General features: G+C 39.3%; 2 protein-coding genes across 2 annotated transcripts; both read left to right on the top strand.

Annotated features, from left to right (window-relative positions):
* Positions 1 to 800: 800 nt before the first annotated feature.
* Positions 801 to 1,930, top strand: LOC139782559 (uncharacterized). The gene is made up of 2 exons (XM_071721577.1): positions 801 to 824; positions 935 to 1,930. Exons 1-2 carry the CDS (start codon positions 801 to 803, stop codon positions 1,928 to 1,930), a joined length of 1,020 nt encoding a protein of 339 aa, XP_071577678.1.
* Positions 1,931 to 5,252: 3,322 nt separating this feature from the next.
* LOC139782560 (uncharacterized) lies at positions 5,253 to 6,836 on the top strand. The gene has a single exon (XM_071721578.1). It carries the CDS (start codon positions 5,253 to 5,255, stop codon positions 6,834 to 6,836), a length of 1,584 nt encoding a protein of 527 aa, XP_071577679.1.
* Positions 6,837 to 14,977: the final 8,141 nt, after the last annotated feature.

The following is a 14,977-nucleotide window of genomic DNA, read 5'->3' on the forward strand; positions in this document are numbered from 1 at the left end:
GTAGGCAGGAGCGGTGCAACTCACCGTTAGACGCGGGCGTTTACGTCGGGTGCCTGTTGCGATCAGCCGATCGATGCACACAAGTTGCGTACCAATATTTACTGCCAGCACAGAAAATCTACAGTTTATGTTACGCACACCGTAGATTTTCAGAACAGTCACGCCCCCCCCCCCTCTGTTAGTCCCTCGTGCTCTCGCACGTGCTCTTCCTCCAACCCCGCTAAAACAATAGAGCCTCGCAATAAACCCAGTTTTGCATTTCCTGCAGCCCATAGAAACGAACTACTCTACCCCAACGGTAGGACCGATGAGGGAACTCCCTCCTCTCCCTCGACACAGGAAACAAACAGTCCTTCCAACTCCCCCACCGACGAGGATTACTCTCAAGATCCTAATTTGTCTCATTCTGAATTACACCTTCCGTTTCAAGATCAACGAGAAATGTTTCTCCACCTTCACAGCGTCATCAACGAGCTTAGTTACGCGTTAGCACTTTTTAGTCCCTTTTACTCGGACTTTTCCCCTGGCGGTCACCCCCCAAGGATTTCTCCTGCCCCAACTAATTTTCTGACTCCCGGTAATGGCAATGTGAATTCGACTAGTAACCTTCGCGGGCAATAAGCGAGACCAACGCATTCTAGGACCCACAAATATCCTGCAGTGGAACTGCAGAGGAATTAATGGTAAATTGCCAGAAATTAGAATAATTGTTCAGGACTACGATATCGTTTGCCTTCAAGAATCCCTTCTAACCTCCGATAAATATGTAAATATTAAAGGCTTCAGCAGCGTCCGCCTCGATGCGGACGTTGTTGGCTCCAGAGGTATTTGTACTCTCGTCCAAAACTGCTACACTTTTAAAATTTGTGACTTGTCAAACCTTTCACATCCTTCCGTGGAATTTAATGCAATTACTATTCCCTTCCTGGAACAGGAGCTATTTGTCTGTAATTTATACCGGCACACGGGTCAAGATACCCCGGAATCCTTTTTCAATGATCTGTTTGAGTTCGCTTGTCGCTATAAATACGCCATACTTGTGGGTGATTTCAACGCCCACCATCCTGACTGGCACGACAGAAGAACTGATGCAGCCGGAGAAATTGTCGCCTCAGCCATTGAGGATCATGATATAGTTATTTTAAATGATGGAATTCCGACGTATCACAACATTTATAATAACGTTCATTCAGTCATTGACCTTACATTGGTCTCTGCGGATTTGGCCATTAGATGTATCTACGACCACGATAGGGATGGTGATCTTAAAGGCAGTGACCACATCCCGATAATCATTCGGATCGACAGTCCTTTGGTTCCTAAGCTTAAATTCTCACACAAATTAAAATATGATAAAGACTCGCTTGAAAGATTCGTTTCCCTCCTCAACAAAGAAGAACATAAAATAAAGGAAATAGATGCCTCTAACGCTGTGGAGGCCTCCTCACAACTGATCTCAATTATCAAGGATTGCGTCACAGCTGCTCTCAACAAGAAAAGCCGATCTCCAACCAGTTATGCTGCCAAACCCAAAAAGTTTCCCGCTCCATGGTGGAATGAAACGTGTGAAGCGGCCGTTAATAACCGCAGAACCGCTGCAAAAAAATTTAAAGAAAGCTACACGCTGGAGAACCTTCTTAACTATCAACGCTCAATCGCTGTAACGAGACGTACTCTCAAAAGGGAGAAAGCGCGAGGTTGGAAGGAGTTGTGTGCCACGTTTGACGCTAAGACTCCTATTCAACAGGTTTGGAGATTCGTCAAAGCTTTCAAGAATCAGAACCAGGCCACACGTTCCAACTCTGATGCATCTGAAGACGAAAAACTCATACAGGAAGCCGTGAATAAGCTATGCCCTCCGTCCTGTTCCCCTGAGAGGATCCACCATTGGAGACGCTACGTGAGGAAGACAGTGGCAAAGCCAAATTAGCACAATGGCTTGACAACCCGATCTCTATGGAGGAAATTTACACGGCCCTCCCTGGCGGAAATATTTCTACAAAATTTAAAAAAAAATAAAAGTGTGCTACAAAAAACTATAAAATATAATTGCCAGAATCTATTAAAATCTACATAAATTTAAGAAGTGTTACAGAATTCTACATAAAAATGCTAGAATTGGAACACTTTTGTAAATTTATGTATTTTTTTATTGGATCTTGATCTATAAATTTTTCGGTGAAACTACGTCAAACTACAACTAATACTGATATTCTACACATTTCTATGTCTATTTGAGTACAGTAGACTACAAGGAAATACTACCCTGGTGGAAATAATTTTACAAATTTTTTATGAATAACTACAACTTTTTGGATATACTACAAACAAAATAAAAAATAAAATTTACTTCTCTCGTTGAACATTATTTTATTGCTGAAAATCTTGATTACGTGCAAGCTTAATTAAATAAATTTATATTGTACTTAGAAAATTTGTTTACCACCGCTGGATTTGAACCTGAAACCCCTGGCTCTTGAGTCAGTCACCTTCCGCACTGTGCTACAACATTGATTGATGAAGACGTTTCGTATTGTCTATATATGTTACACTTATTGTTAGCAGACGTACGGAAGGTGTTAGTTCTTAATAAAGTCGGTTTATTATATATATATTTCTTACAAAATTGATGTCGGTCATCGATTCGATATCGAATCGATGACTTATCGACATCGAATTTGACATAAAAAATCAGCCGATTTTAATCAAATTGTTTTGGCATCAAGTTGCTTCTTTCTAAGTTACTTGTGTTCAAAACTCTAAAAATTTTGTCTAAAATTAAGAAACTATCACCATATAGTATGCAGATAGTCATGTTCAATTTTAAAATGTCATGAACCAATCGCATAGCCGTATTAGCGTCTTAAGATATAACTTAAGACGGTCTTGAAATAAGATCCGACTATGAATAACGGCCATAGTCTCTTAATTTTAGACAAAATTTTTAGAGTTATATTGCTACAACTTGATCTATAAATTACGGGACAAAACTATGTCAAACTACTACTATTAAAAATTTGAGAATCAATAAAATCTTAAAAAATTAAAACATCTGCTTACTCTTGTAGAATACTACAATTATTTATAAATGACTATAGAAATCTACCACAATTTACATATCGTAAAACTATGCAAATTAGAATCTAATCCAGTTTTTAGTTTCTCATAAAATACTACAATTTTGTACGAATAGTAACAAATACCGATTTGTTTGTACAGCTCAAAAATCTATTACAATTATGACTAATTAAAATTTGTAATTTTTAGTTAAATGTTACAAGTTTTTACACAAATCGTCCAAAATTCATCTATTATATTAATAACTTCTTAATTCGCAGAAAGTCAAAATACTTATGTTTTTATTTTTGTGTAGTCTGTTGAAAGTCCAATAGAAAAATACATAAATGTACAATTTTTTACCTATATATATTTCTGATTCGTGAATGGTTGTAATTTTGCATACAATACTACAAGATCCTACAGAAAACGACAAAATCCTTAAGCCTTTTACAACTCGTGAATTCATGAAAATCTACATAAATTTGCTTTTTGTAGATGTTTATAAGATACTACAAGTTTACATGGAAATTAACAGACCTTCAACCAAACTTTCAACCTTTCCGTGGAAAATTGTAGTATCTTATAAAAATCTAAAAAAGCGAATACATGTAGATTTTCATGGATTCACGATTCGTAAAAGGCTAAGAATTTTGTTGTTTTTTATAGGACCTTGTAGTATTATATGCGAAATTACAATCATTCACGAGTCAGAAATTTAATAAGGTAAAAAATTGTACATTTGTGTATTTTTCTATTGGGTCTTACAGCAAACTATACGAAAATAAAAACATAAGTATTTTAATTTCTGCAAATTAAGGAGTTATTAATAATACATAAATTTTGGAAGATTTGTGTAAAAACTTGTAACATTTAACTAAAAAATACAAATTTTAATTAGCCATAATTGTAATACATTTTTGAGCTGTACAAACAAATCGGTATTTGTTACTATTCGTACAAAATTGTAGTATTTTATGAGAAACTAAAAACTGAATTGGATTCTAAGTTGCACAGTTTTACGATACGTAAATTGTGGTAGATTTCTATAGTCATTTATAAATAATTGTAGTATTCTACAAGTAAACAGATGTTTTAATTTTTTAAGATTTTGTTTCTTCTTAAATTTTTAAAATTTGTAGATCTCTGTACTATTTTTTATTAAATTATAGTTTTTCATGAAATACTACTTGCAATAATTTCTTGATTTGAGAACATTGTAATTTATGGTACTATTTCGTAGATATTTCTACAAAAAAATAATTATTTCTACAAAAAATTAAATATTTCAACAGAAATGTACAAATTTCTATTTTTAGTCAAATTTTGTAGTTATTCATAGAAATTTTTCCGCCAGGGCTGAAATCAGTTAAGATGAAGTCGGCGCCAAGTTTGGACCAGTTGGATTACAATCTCCTCGTCTCTCTTCCGGAATTTGTATGGGAAAAGTTGCGAGACATTTTTAATGGTTTTTTATATGATGGGAGTTTCCCAGATGATTGGAGTACGTCGCTTGTTATCTTCATTCCCAAGCCTGGTGGCAGAGGGGTTAGGCCTATCTCGCTTATCTCTTGCGTGCTAAAGATTATGGAGAAGTGCATGTACAACCGCTTGAGATGGTATCTCGAACATGAAGATTTGCTCTCTGACTCTCAGCTCGGATTTAGAAATGCCAAATCCTGCCTTGACAGCGTGGTCGCACTGACCAATGATATCAAAGCTGGTTTCCTGAAGAGTGCCTATACAGCAGCGGCATTCTTGGACATAAATGGCGCATTTGACAACGTGTTACCGCACATTTTAATCGATGACCTTGCTAATATTGGAGAGAGAATCCCGGCTTTTTTCCGAAAATTTATCCACAATTTAATTGGCAACAGATTCATATTCTATATACAAAACGGGGCTAAGTTCGGCCCTTTCTTCGCTAGAAAAGGAACCCCTCAAGGTTCCATTCTCAGTCCGACCCTCTTTAATATATATATCAAGGATATTACCCGCCTAATCAATGCCGACTGCAAAATTCTTCTGTACGCGGATGACATCGTAGTCTACTCTACCAGCAAAGATCTTAACAAAGCTGTACAATATCTATCAACGAGTCCATCGAGAGAATCACAAACTTTCTCTCAAACAAAGGATTGACTCTTTCGCCTTCTAAATCACAAGCAGTGATCTTTACACGGAAAAGACTCATGCCTTCCATTATCCCAGACATCACCATCAACGGTAATCCGATCCAATACCATGAAGTTGTCAAATTTTTGGGAAACTTTGTTGACCGTGCACTCAGCGGCAAACCTCATATCACCTACGTTATTGGCAAGTGTAGAAAGGCACTTAACGTTATGACTGCCTTGGCCGGAGTTTGGTGGGGCGCTCACCCTCAGCAATTGATGATGATCTATAAGGGTCTTATCCGCAGCAACATTGATTATGGGTGTCAGATCTTCCAGTTATCGGGTAACATCACTGTTTTCGTGAAGCTCCAGCGTATCCAGTATAAAGCTATTAGAACCGCTTTCGGCTATAGACAATCTACGCCGATCAACGTTTTGCTTGATGAGGCCAAGGAACCCCCTCTACAATTCAGATACAAATATCTGACATCAAAGCTGGTTCTCAAAAACATTGCGCAAGAATTCAGCCCGGTTACTTACAGTCTAGATGAGCTAATTTCGATCACGAGATCTCCAAGTAATTGTGAAAAAGCCTGTAAGTACATCCCAACATTTAGATATTTCCGCACCATCATCGGGGAAACTAGCAAGATGCATCAGACAGTATCTCTGCCGGTGTTTAATCACAGTTACAAGTCCACGGTTCACATCATCCGCTATATCTCTCTCCAGTTTGATCCCAGCATCAGCAATGTTAATTCTCTCTTTTTAGAAATGACTCAAAAATTAAGACAGGACGCAATTTCCTTCTATACCGACGGCTCTAAAGATGACTCGGGATTCGTCGGTGCAGGTGTTTTCTCGCCTGAGCTGGCAATTCAAATTCTGCACAAATTACCAATGCAAACTACAATTTTTACGGCGGAAGCCTGGGCCATTCTACAAGCATTGATCACTGCTGGACAAAGGAACAGGAAGAAAATTGTAATCTTCTCAGACTCTAAAAGCGTACTGGAGAACGTATGCTCCAACAAAGCGAACCAACAAAACTACGTCATCCCTTGGATAAGGGAAAAAATTTATCAACTGTCAAACAAAGGAGTAGATCTTCAGCTAGCGTGGATTCCGGCCCACCGGGGTATTGCCGGTAACGAGATAGCAGACAAGACAGCCTCAAGGAAAGGTTACACTCCTGATTTCAAAATCTCCCATTGTGATTTTTATACTGTATCCAAAGCTAGTATTCGTAGACAAGTTAAAGAGTTCTTTCGTTGTCGAGGCTCATTTAAGGGCACATTCTTCTATAATAACTACCATACGGATGACGATCGTCCCTGGTTTAATAAGAAACCCTTTAGGCGTAACGAAATTGTACTCATAGATAGACTGCGTAGTGGGCATTACAACCTTAATTATAGCTTAGCTAGGAAAAATATCATTGCCTCTGGAGCCTGCCCCTGTGGCAACCCAGTACAAGACATAAACCACGTTATCTTCAATTGTGCGATATATTCAGATAAAGCTGGTTATTTGATTAAATATATAGAGGAGACCTCTCCTCTCCTATCTAAAGACATTTTCCCGCTCCTAAAAAATCCATCACAACAACTCGCACGCCTCCTTATGGCCGCATGCAACGCAATGGATCTTCAACCCTGAATTCCCTACGGAGTGGGGACTGCAGTGCCGCGCTTCTGGGCGCGCCCACCGAGTGGTGGGAGCGCGCGGGTCTGCGGACTCGCGCGTCAACCTATCTTGCGAGAGCGCCATTCGTGGCTAACGAGTATGCTCCGACACGCCGTATGGCTACCCTGACGAGTGATTCGTCCTGGCCATTTTAGAGCTGTATAGCTCACAGGCCAATAAAGAAGAAGAAGAAGAAGAAGAAGATAACGCACAGTGAACCAGTATAATTAATAAATGATAAAACTTTGCATTTACAAGACTCTTGCCGCGGCGCTTTTTACAATACATATACAAATGTATATTACACGTAGCTCCTTATTCAAGCACAGAAGTATTTTTTTTCGACATTTCTTTGTGACAATCTCTTTGTGAATTCTTAATTGCAGCTTTACAGCAGGTTAAAATTTCTTTCTTCGCTGCTGCCAGCAATCGATGGAGCTCGGAGAGTACCGCGGATGTGTAGACGGTTTTTATTTCCACGCCTGATCTTTGAAAAATAAAAACGGCTTCTCTTAGCGCCACTAAAGTTTGTTCATCTTGTGGTAACCAATCAACCTACATATGTTTTCACGAGTTCTACATACTCCTAAAATTTCGTACCACCTTTTTTTAACAATCTGTATGAGCAGATTTTAAATTTTCACTCCAAGAACGCCCCAAACTTCAGCAACATACTATAAAAACATATAAAGTTATATATAATAAATATCAAAAAGATATGTATATTATAAATTTAAATAAATGTCATATATAATAAGAAAAATAGTACGAAGAATAAAAAAAATTAACTATTTTTAGGTTTTTTTAGTAAGTATTTTTAGGTAACAAAATAAAGGTTAATTTTACATTGTCCTCTTATAAAGAAGTAAAATTTGGGGAAATAAGACAAAATTACCCACATATGTATAATCATATATAAATGTAATAATTGTATATAAAATATTAAAATTACAATTGGATTATACAATTAATAGTTTATGTATAATTATATATCTTCTATCTATAATATATATATATAACCCAAGTAGCAAAGATGACGTCTTATTGACGTCACTTTGCTACCTGGGATATATATATATATATATACCTCGAAAAAACCTAAGTAACAAGTGGTAGACGTGCTCTTTGTATCTCGAAAAATCTCGAAAAAATCTAAGCAGTAGTATCTTTATTTCCAAAAAATTATAACCCAAGTGATACACATCACAAAATTATGTTACCTTATCAAAGAAGAGTCGTGCTTCAAGTGATCTATTACAATTACAAAAAAGAAATGATATCTCTTTAAATTACAACGCCAATTACAGAGAGAACATATATATTGCCTCAAAAAATAATTGTTGCACTACTTTGAAAAATCTTTACATGGCGTCAATTAGGAATGTTCAGTGTAAAACTCGGGGCAGATGGCGCCATGGCGTTCTGTCCTGTCATGGCGGCGTCACTAACACTAACTCAATATACATGTGTGTGTTGGTGTATCTGTGAGCACATCCGTGAGATATAAGGTCTGTTTTCTGTTGCTGCACTGCTGAACTAGTGCACTCTAGTACAGAACTAGTGTACAGAAAACAGACCTTATATCTCACGGATGTGCTCACAGATACACCAACACACACATGTATATTGAGTTAGTGTTAGTGACTCCGCCATGACAGGACAGAACGCCATGGCGCCATCTGCCCCGAGTTTTACACTGAACATTCCTAATTAGAAAAAGAATGTATGATAACAATTTTATAAGATTAAAAAATTTTATTTAAATTTAACAAGGGAATACAAGATATTTAAATACAAAGTTTACATGTGTATTTTTTAGTGGTCACAAAGAATTACAGAGGAACAGTACAAAATAAAAATATTTTATTAAAATATTTAATCCAACGAGGGAATACAAGGTATTTAAATACAAAGTTTATATATGTATTTTTCAATAGAATAAAAGATTTAATCACAAAGAATTACAGAGATAGTACAAAATAAAAATATTTTATTAAAATACATAAATTTTTCTTGTAAAAAAAACTTGGCGCTGCTAGACCTGGAAATTTTAAATAAATAAATAAACTTATCCTATACTTAATTATAAGCCGCATTATTCGCCGTCGTCACGCACACCCATATCACTCGCTCGCACATACACACCACGCTGATAATCATTTTGTTACTCCCGTCGCATTCTTCTATGAATTATTTTTATTTATTGTTATCCTTATTTATTTAAAATTTCGAGGTCTAGCAGCGCCAAGTTTTTTTTACAAGAAAAATTTATGTATTTTAATAAAATATTTTTATTTTGTACTATCTCTGTAATTCTTTGTGATTAAATCTTTTATTCTATTGAAAAATACATATATAAACTTTGTATTTAAATACCTTGTATTCCCTCGTTGGATTAAATATTTTAATAAAATATTTTTATTTTGTACTGTTTCTCTGTAATTCTTTGTGACCACTAAAAAATACACATGTAAACTTTGTATTTAAATATCTTGTATTCCCTTGTTAAATTTAAATAAAATTTTTTAATCTTATAAAATTGTTATCATACATTCTTTTTCTAATTGACGCCATGTAAAGATTTTTCAAAGTAGTGCAACAATTATTTTTTGAGGCAATATATATGTTCTCTCTGTAATTGGCGTTGTAATTTAAAGAGATATCATTTCTTTTTTGTAATTGTAATAGATCACTTGAAGCACGACTCTTCTTTGATAAGGTAACATAATTTTGTGATGTGTATCACTTGGGTTATAATTTTTTGGAAATAAAGATACTACTGCTTAGATTTTTTCGAGATTTTTCGAGATACAAAGAGTACGTCTACCACTTGTTACTTAGGTTTTTTCGAGGTATAATACTACCACTTTCTTTTTTTTCGAGGTAACAACATATACACTACTATACGTGTACTTGGCGCCTTTCTTTACCTTTTTTTTAAGAAAGGTAATTTTGTACGGATATCACGCCTTTTTGTAGTATTACGCATTTTATAAACAGTATGTACAGGGTAAAGCTATTTGGAGGTATAATACTACCACTTTGTTTTTTTCAAGGTAACAACATAATACATATACACTACTATGCGTGTATATGTCTTGGCGCCTTTTTTTGCCTTTTTTTTAAAAAGGTAATTTTGTACGGATATCACGCCTTTTTGTAGTGTTACGCATCTTAATCTTATAAACAATATATCTTATAATCTTATAAACAGTATGTACAAGGTGTGAAGCTAAAGGTGTTACGGACTATTATTTCTAAAGAAAACAACAATTTAATATTTTGCTTAGTTTTTTAAAAATAATAATCTGTAACCTTTTTAGTTGTACACCTTGTTAATGCTATACATATGTATACCACAGAAAAAAATTACTACTTAAAAATAAAAATGTAATGTGTCTGAAGTTGTTAATAATAGGTAAAACGTTTGACACACACACACACACACACACACACACACACACACACACACACACACACACACACACACACACACACACACACACACACACACACACACACACACACACACACACACACACACACCCCACACACACACACACACACACACACACACACACACACACACATACGCGCGCGCGCCTTAGGGTAGCAGAAGAGAGAACAAGAGAAAAGTATCTTCGCGAACAATGGAGCTAGTCTCATGACGATGAGTCAAGTATGTACAAGAGCGAGATCGCAATGACCGATATGCAAGTGGATTAACCTAGAGTTCCTCTAGTAAGAGTTAGGACACCGTCCGCCATTAATGGGGAATTATGCGAACGATCGAGAGAGACAATCTCCCCACTCGTACTTTTCATGGGTCTTTGTCTCACTCCCACTTATAGCTTTGTCTCACTTCCACTAACGTCTTCCCCATTAATGGCGGAACCAATCAGGAGTCAGACCGGGGTGTCCTAACTCTTTGTAATGTATTGGCGTGGGATAGGTAATAGACTGAAGCTCAGGTACGCACAAATTTTGTACTTTATTCTGCACACAGGCACGCGTGGTGCCATTAACACAGGCAGGCAGAGGACTCACTGCAAAGCAAGAGAGTGGGGGGGCGCTCCCACTCTTATGGCGGGTTCTCAGTACATATTCATTAGTTTAATACACAACATTTCCTCCCCCACATGAGAGAAAGTAAGAAAAGTAAAAAAACGAGAGAAATCATTAGGACTCTAAGTGACTTTAAATGATGAGTTTAACTTGGTGTATATCGCTGTGTTGGTCGCCGTTGTCGTTGGGAACGACGTGGTGTCGGCGCAGGAGTAGACATAGGCGGGGTTGCTCCTTGCGGAGCATTGACCGGGGGTACCGCTGGTGCAGCGGCAGGAGGGCGCACTGGTGTAATGGCTGGTGAGCGCGCTGGTGTCCCTCCCGTTTTCTTGTAAAATTGGATACGCCGTGACCGTTCTGGAGTAGTTGCACTCCGGCCGGCTGGTGGAGCAGGCTGTAGCTGTTTAGCAGTTTTGAGACCTTCTTGACGACTCCTAATCTGATCGACATGCCTCTTGAAGCGTCGACCATCGAACTCGATTTTGTAATGGAGGTCTCCTAGACGGGCGGCGATAACTCCGGGAATCCACCTGTCCATACGGGGATTACCTGAAAGAAAGTATACTGTCTGTGAGGTTTGGAACGTTCTAAAAGGCAAGACCACTTGACTCTCAGGCCTCACTGCCCTTGTGGGCTTCTTAACATCGGGCCGCACCAGGTCGAGGCGGGTACGCAAGCTTTGTCCTAGGAACAACTGTGAAGGTGGTCGTCCAGTGGTTGAATGCGGAGCTTTGCGATATTGCCGCAGGAACTCATTAAGATTTCGTTGCAGAGTGTCCTTGGTAGTTGCCATCGTCTTAAGCGCGTCTTTGACCGTCTGTACGTAGCGCTCGGCTTGACCGTTCGTCGCTGAGTGGTACGGGGCCGTAAATTTGTGGTACTTGACTCCACTTACTCGTAGAAATTCTTTGAATTCCGCTGACGTAAACTGTGTGCCATTATCTGAGACTACAGTGATTGGAACGCCGTAAGTTGCAAACAGTTCGTCCAAGATTCCGATTGTTGCTGTTGATGTAGTGGAACTCGTAACTTTGACTTCTAACCATTTGCTAAAGGCGTCCACAACAATGAGTATCATCATGCCTGCGACTGGACCCGCGTAGTCGATATGAATCCGCTCCCAAGGTCCTTTAGGATATTCCCAGTGGTGCTCGCGATATTTCGGCGGTGCATGCGCATGCTTTCCACATTCTGAGCATGCTTTGGCGACATCCTCGATATCAACATCTATGCCTGGCCAAAAGACAAAAGAGCGAGCTAGGCCCTTCATCTTGACGATGCCTATGTGCGCTGCATGCAGATCGGCGAGAATGGCTGGTCGCAATGATGGCGGTATGATGACTCGATGTTCCAAGAGTAAACAGTCTCTCGATAGTGTGTAGTTCATCTCTGGGGCTTTGTATCCGAAGCGAGTAAGGCATTGGCCTGTCTCCAAGATCTGGATTATCTTGCTTAAGTGTGGATCCTTACGTGTTTCACTTGCGATGTGCTCCGCTCGCACCGGTAACTGCTTGATCTGGTGCGTAACAAAATGGTCGAATCCATCACCGTGCTGTATCTCTTCCTCTTCCCGGACAGACAATTTGTGAATTGTATCTGTTGTTGAAGGTAAAGGCATTCTGGAACAATAATCAGCATTTATGTTGGCTTTCGTAGGCTTATATATAACATCGAAGTCAAAATGGGAAAGATAATCCGCATAGTTCGCCATTCTGCTAATACATAATACAGGAAGGGACTTCTCCGGATGAAGAATCTGCGTGAGAGGCTTGTGGTCCGTTATCAGTGTGAAGTGGCGAGCGTATACGTAGTAGAAAAATTTCTTGATAGCCCATACTATGGCAAGTGCTTCCTTGTCAATTTGTGGATAACGTTGCTCCGTAGGCGTCATCGTGCGGCTTGCATAAGCGATAGGACGCTCGAAACCATTATTAAGCCGGTGAGATAATACAGCTCCCAAACCTGTTTTGCTGGCATCTGTAGCCAGTACCAGTGGCAATTGCGGGTCGTAAGGCATCAAAACCTGAGGCGATATCAACGCATTCTTGATGTCTATATATGCTTCCTCCGCTGCTCTTGTCCATTGAAAAAGATGTCTGTTTAGCATGTCCCGTAGTGGACGACTCCTGCTGGACAGGTCCGGAATAAAAGACCCGTAATATGTTGCTTTTCCCAGAAATAATTGAAGTTCTGCTTGCGTGGATGGCTTAGGTGCATCCCTAATCGCTTTGATGTGCTTATCAGACTTGTGCACTCCTTGAGCGTTGATTTTATGGCCTAAAAATTCCACCGATGGAGTAGCAAAGACGCATTTGTCACGGTTTGCCGGGATATTGGATGCTCCATATACTGCCCGTTTTGGACGAATTAGTCCGTGTGTTGGAGTGTTCAGTGTTAATGCATGACTAAACTCTGCGTCAACTGGAAGGTGCGTGTAAGCGTCCGTAATATCTAAATGACAGAAAAGCTTTGCACCCTTCATTCGGTTAAACAAGTGCTCTGCCTTAGGGATAGGGTGTTCATTAATGACAATGCGTGGATTTAACGTAGGCTTGTAATTACCTGTAATTCTTAATTTACCGTTTTTCTTCATAACTATATGTGTTGTAGAAGCCCATTCCGAATGTTCTACTCTTTCGTAGAATCCTGAAGCTATTTTAGCGTCAATCTCCTTGGCGTAAGCATCACGTAATGCTAGAGGGACTTCTCGTGCACGGGCGAAAACGGGTGTTGCTCCTGGTTTGAAGTGGACTGAGACTGGCGGTCCTGTCAGCTTGCCCGCTACCGTGCTAAATAAATCTTGATAATTCATTAAGAATTGATCTAGACGAGTCTTCTGCTCTTCGAGGAGGTTAGGTGTCTCCGTAATTATCGTATGAATGCTATCCGGCGCGTCAAAAAGTTCGTGAAACTTTATCTCGTGAGTAAATTGGGAGATCCATTCTCTGCCAAATAGTGAATCAAAATTACCGTCAACGACATAAAGATCGAGTTTTCGAGTAGTCATGCCTAACGTAACTGTCATGGGTGTACGTCCGATGCAATTAATTTGATGCCCTGTATAACTAGCAAAACGTCTATCAGTTTTGAACAACTTGCAATTGGGTTTAATTGAAAGCAAAGTTTCCTTACTCACAATACCGCAGGGCGCACCCGTATCTAACTCCATTTCTAAATTTCGACCATCGATGTTTACCGTGAGCGTGCGCTTAGATGAAATATCATATCTGTCAGTTTCACTGAGTTTGTCCAAACGTTGCACAGTGTCGACCCGTGACGCCGGTTGTGTGTCAGTTGCAACCTGATCCATTGTTTCTGCAGGGGCTTGAATTTGCTTCGGTGATTTACAAATTTTGACGATGTGTCCTTTCTTGCCACAATTATGACATATAGCCTCGCGAAACCTACACTTGTCACGTGCGTGCGGTCCACCGCAGCTTGCGCAGGTACGCTCCTTCTTCTCGGAACTCCGTTTGAAACGCGGATTCTTTTGCTCGTTACGCTCATGTGGTTGAGATTTCTGCTGTGTGCCCTTCTTCTGTCGCTTGAATTGCGATGGCGCATATCCCAGCTTGTGCACGGCTTCGGATGCGGTTCCTATTCCGGCAACTTTAACCTCGTTACTGACGTTGCGCGTGGCTTCGAGGGTATTCGCGATCTCGTACGCTTCCGCGAAGGTGGATGGCTTCTTAGCGATAATCTCGTCGCATATCTCACGTGTTGAGAGTCCATGTAGAAATTGCTCAATAAGCATCCTGTCAAGGAATTCGTCGTATTGGCAATGTGCAGAGCCCTGTCTGAGGCGCAGTGCGAAAGCAGCGATAGTTTCACCCTTTTGTTGCACAATGAGACGAAATTTAATACTCTCTACGTATTTATTCTTTGGGCGGTCGAAATGCCTGATGAGTATCGTACGTAATTCATCGTAGGTTAAGTCCTCTGGTAGCCGCGGGCTGATTAAGAACTTGAGTGCATTGTTAAGTTCTGCGCCCATATATACGCGAGCGTAATTCGCGTGCTGCTCTTCCGGTATCTTACTTAATTGGAGA

This window comes from Temnothorax nylanderi, unplaced genomic scaffold, assembly GCF_030848795.1.
Source record: "Temnothorax nylanderi isolate EJ_2023f unplaced genomic scaffold, tnyl_v1.0 TNYL_tig0425_pilon, whole genome shotgun sequence".
In the NCBI taxonomy this organism is placed as follows: Eukaryota; Metazoa; Arthropoda; class Insecta; order Hymenoptera; family Formicidae; genus Temnothorax; species Temnothorax nylanderi.

Bases quoted from the DNA above. Each gene is read 5' to 3' on its own strand.
- LOC139782559 (XM_071721577.1), top strand. From the start codon at position 801: ATGCGGACGTTGTTGGCTCCAGAG. The intron at 825-934 runs GTATTTGTACTC...TTCCTGGAACAG, and splicing joins GGACGTTGTTGGCTCCAGAG to GAGCTATTTGTCTGTAATTT.
- LOC139782560 (XM_071721578.1), top strand. From the start codon at position 5,253: ATGCCTTCCATTATCCCAGACATCACCATCAACGGTAATCCGATCCAA.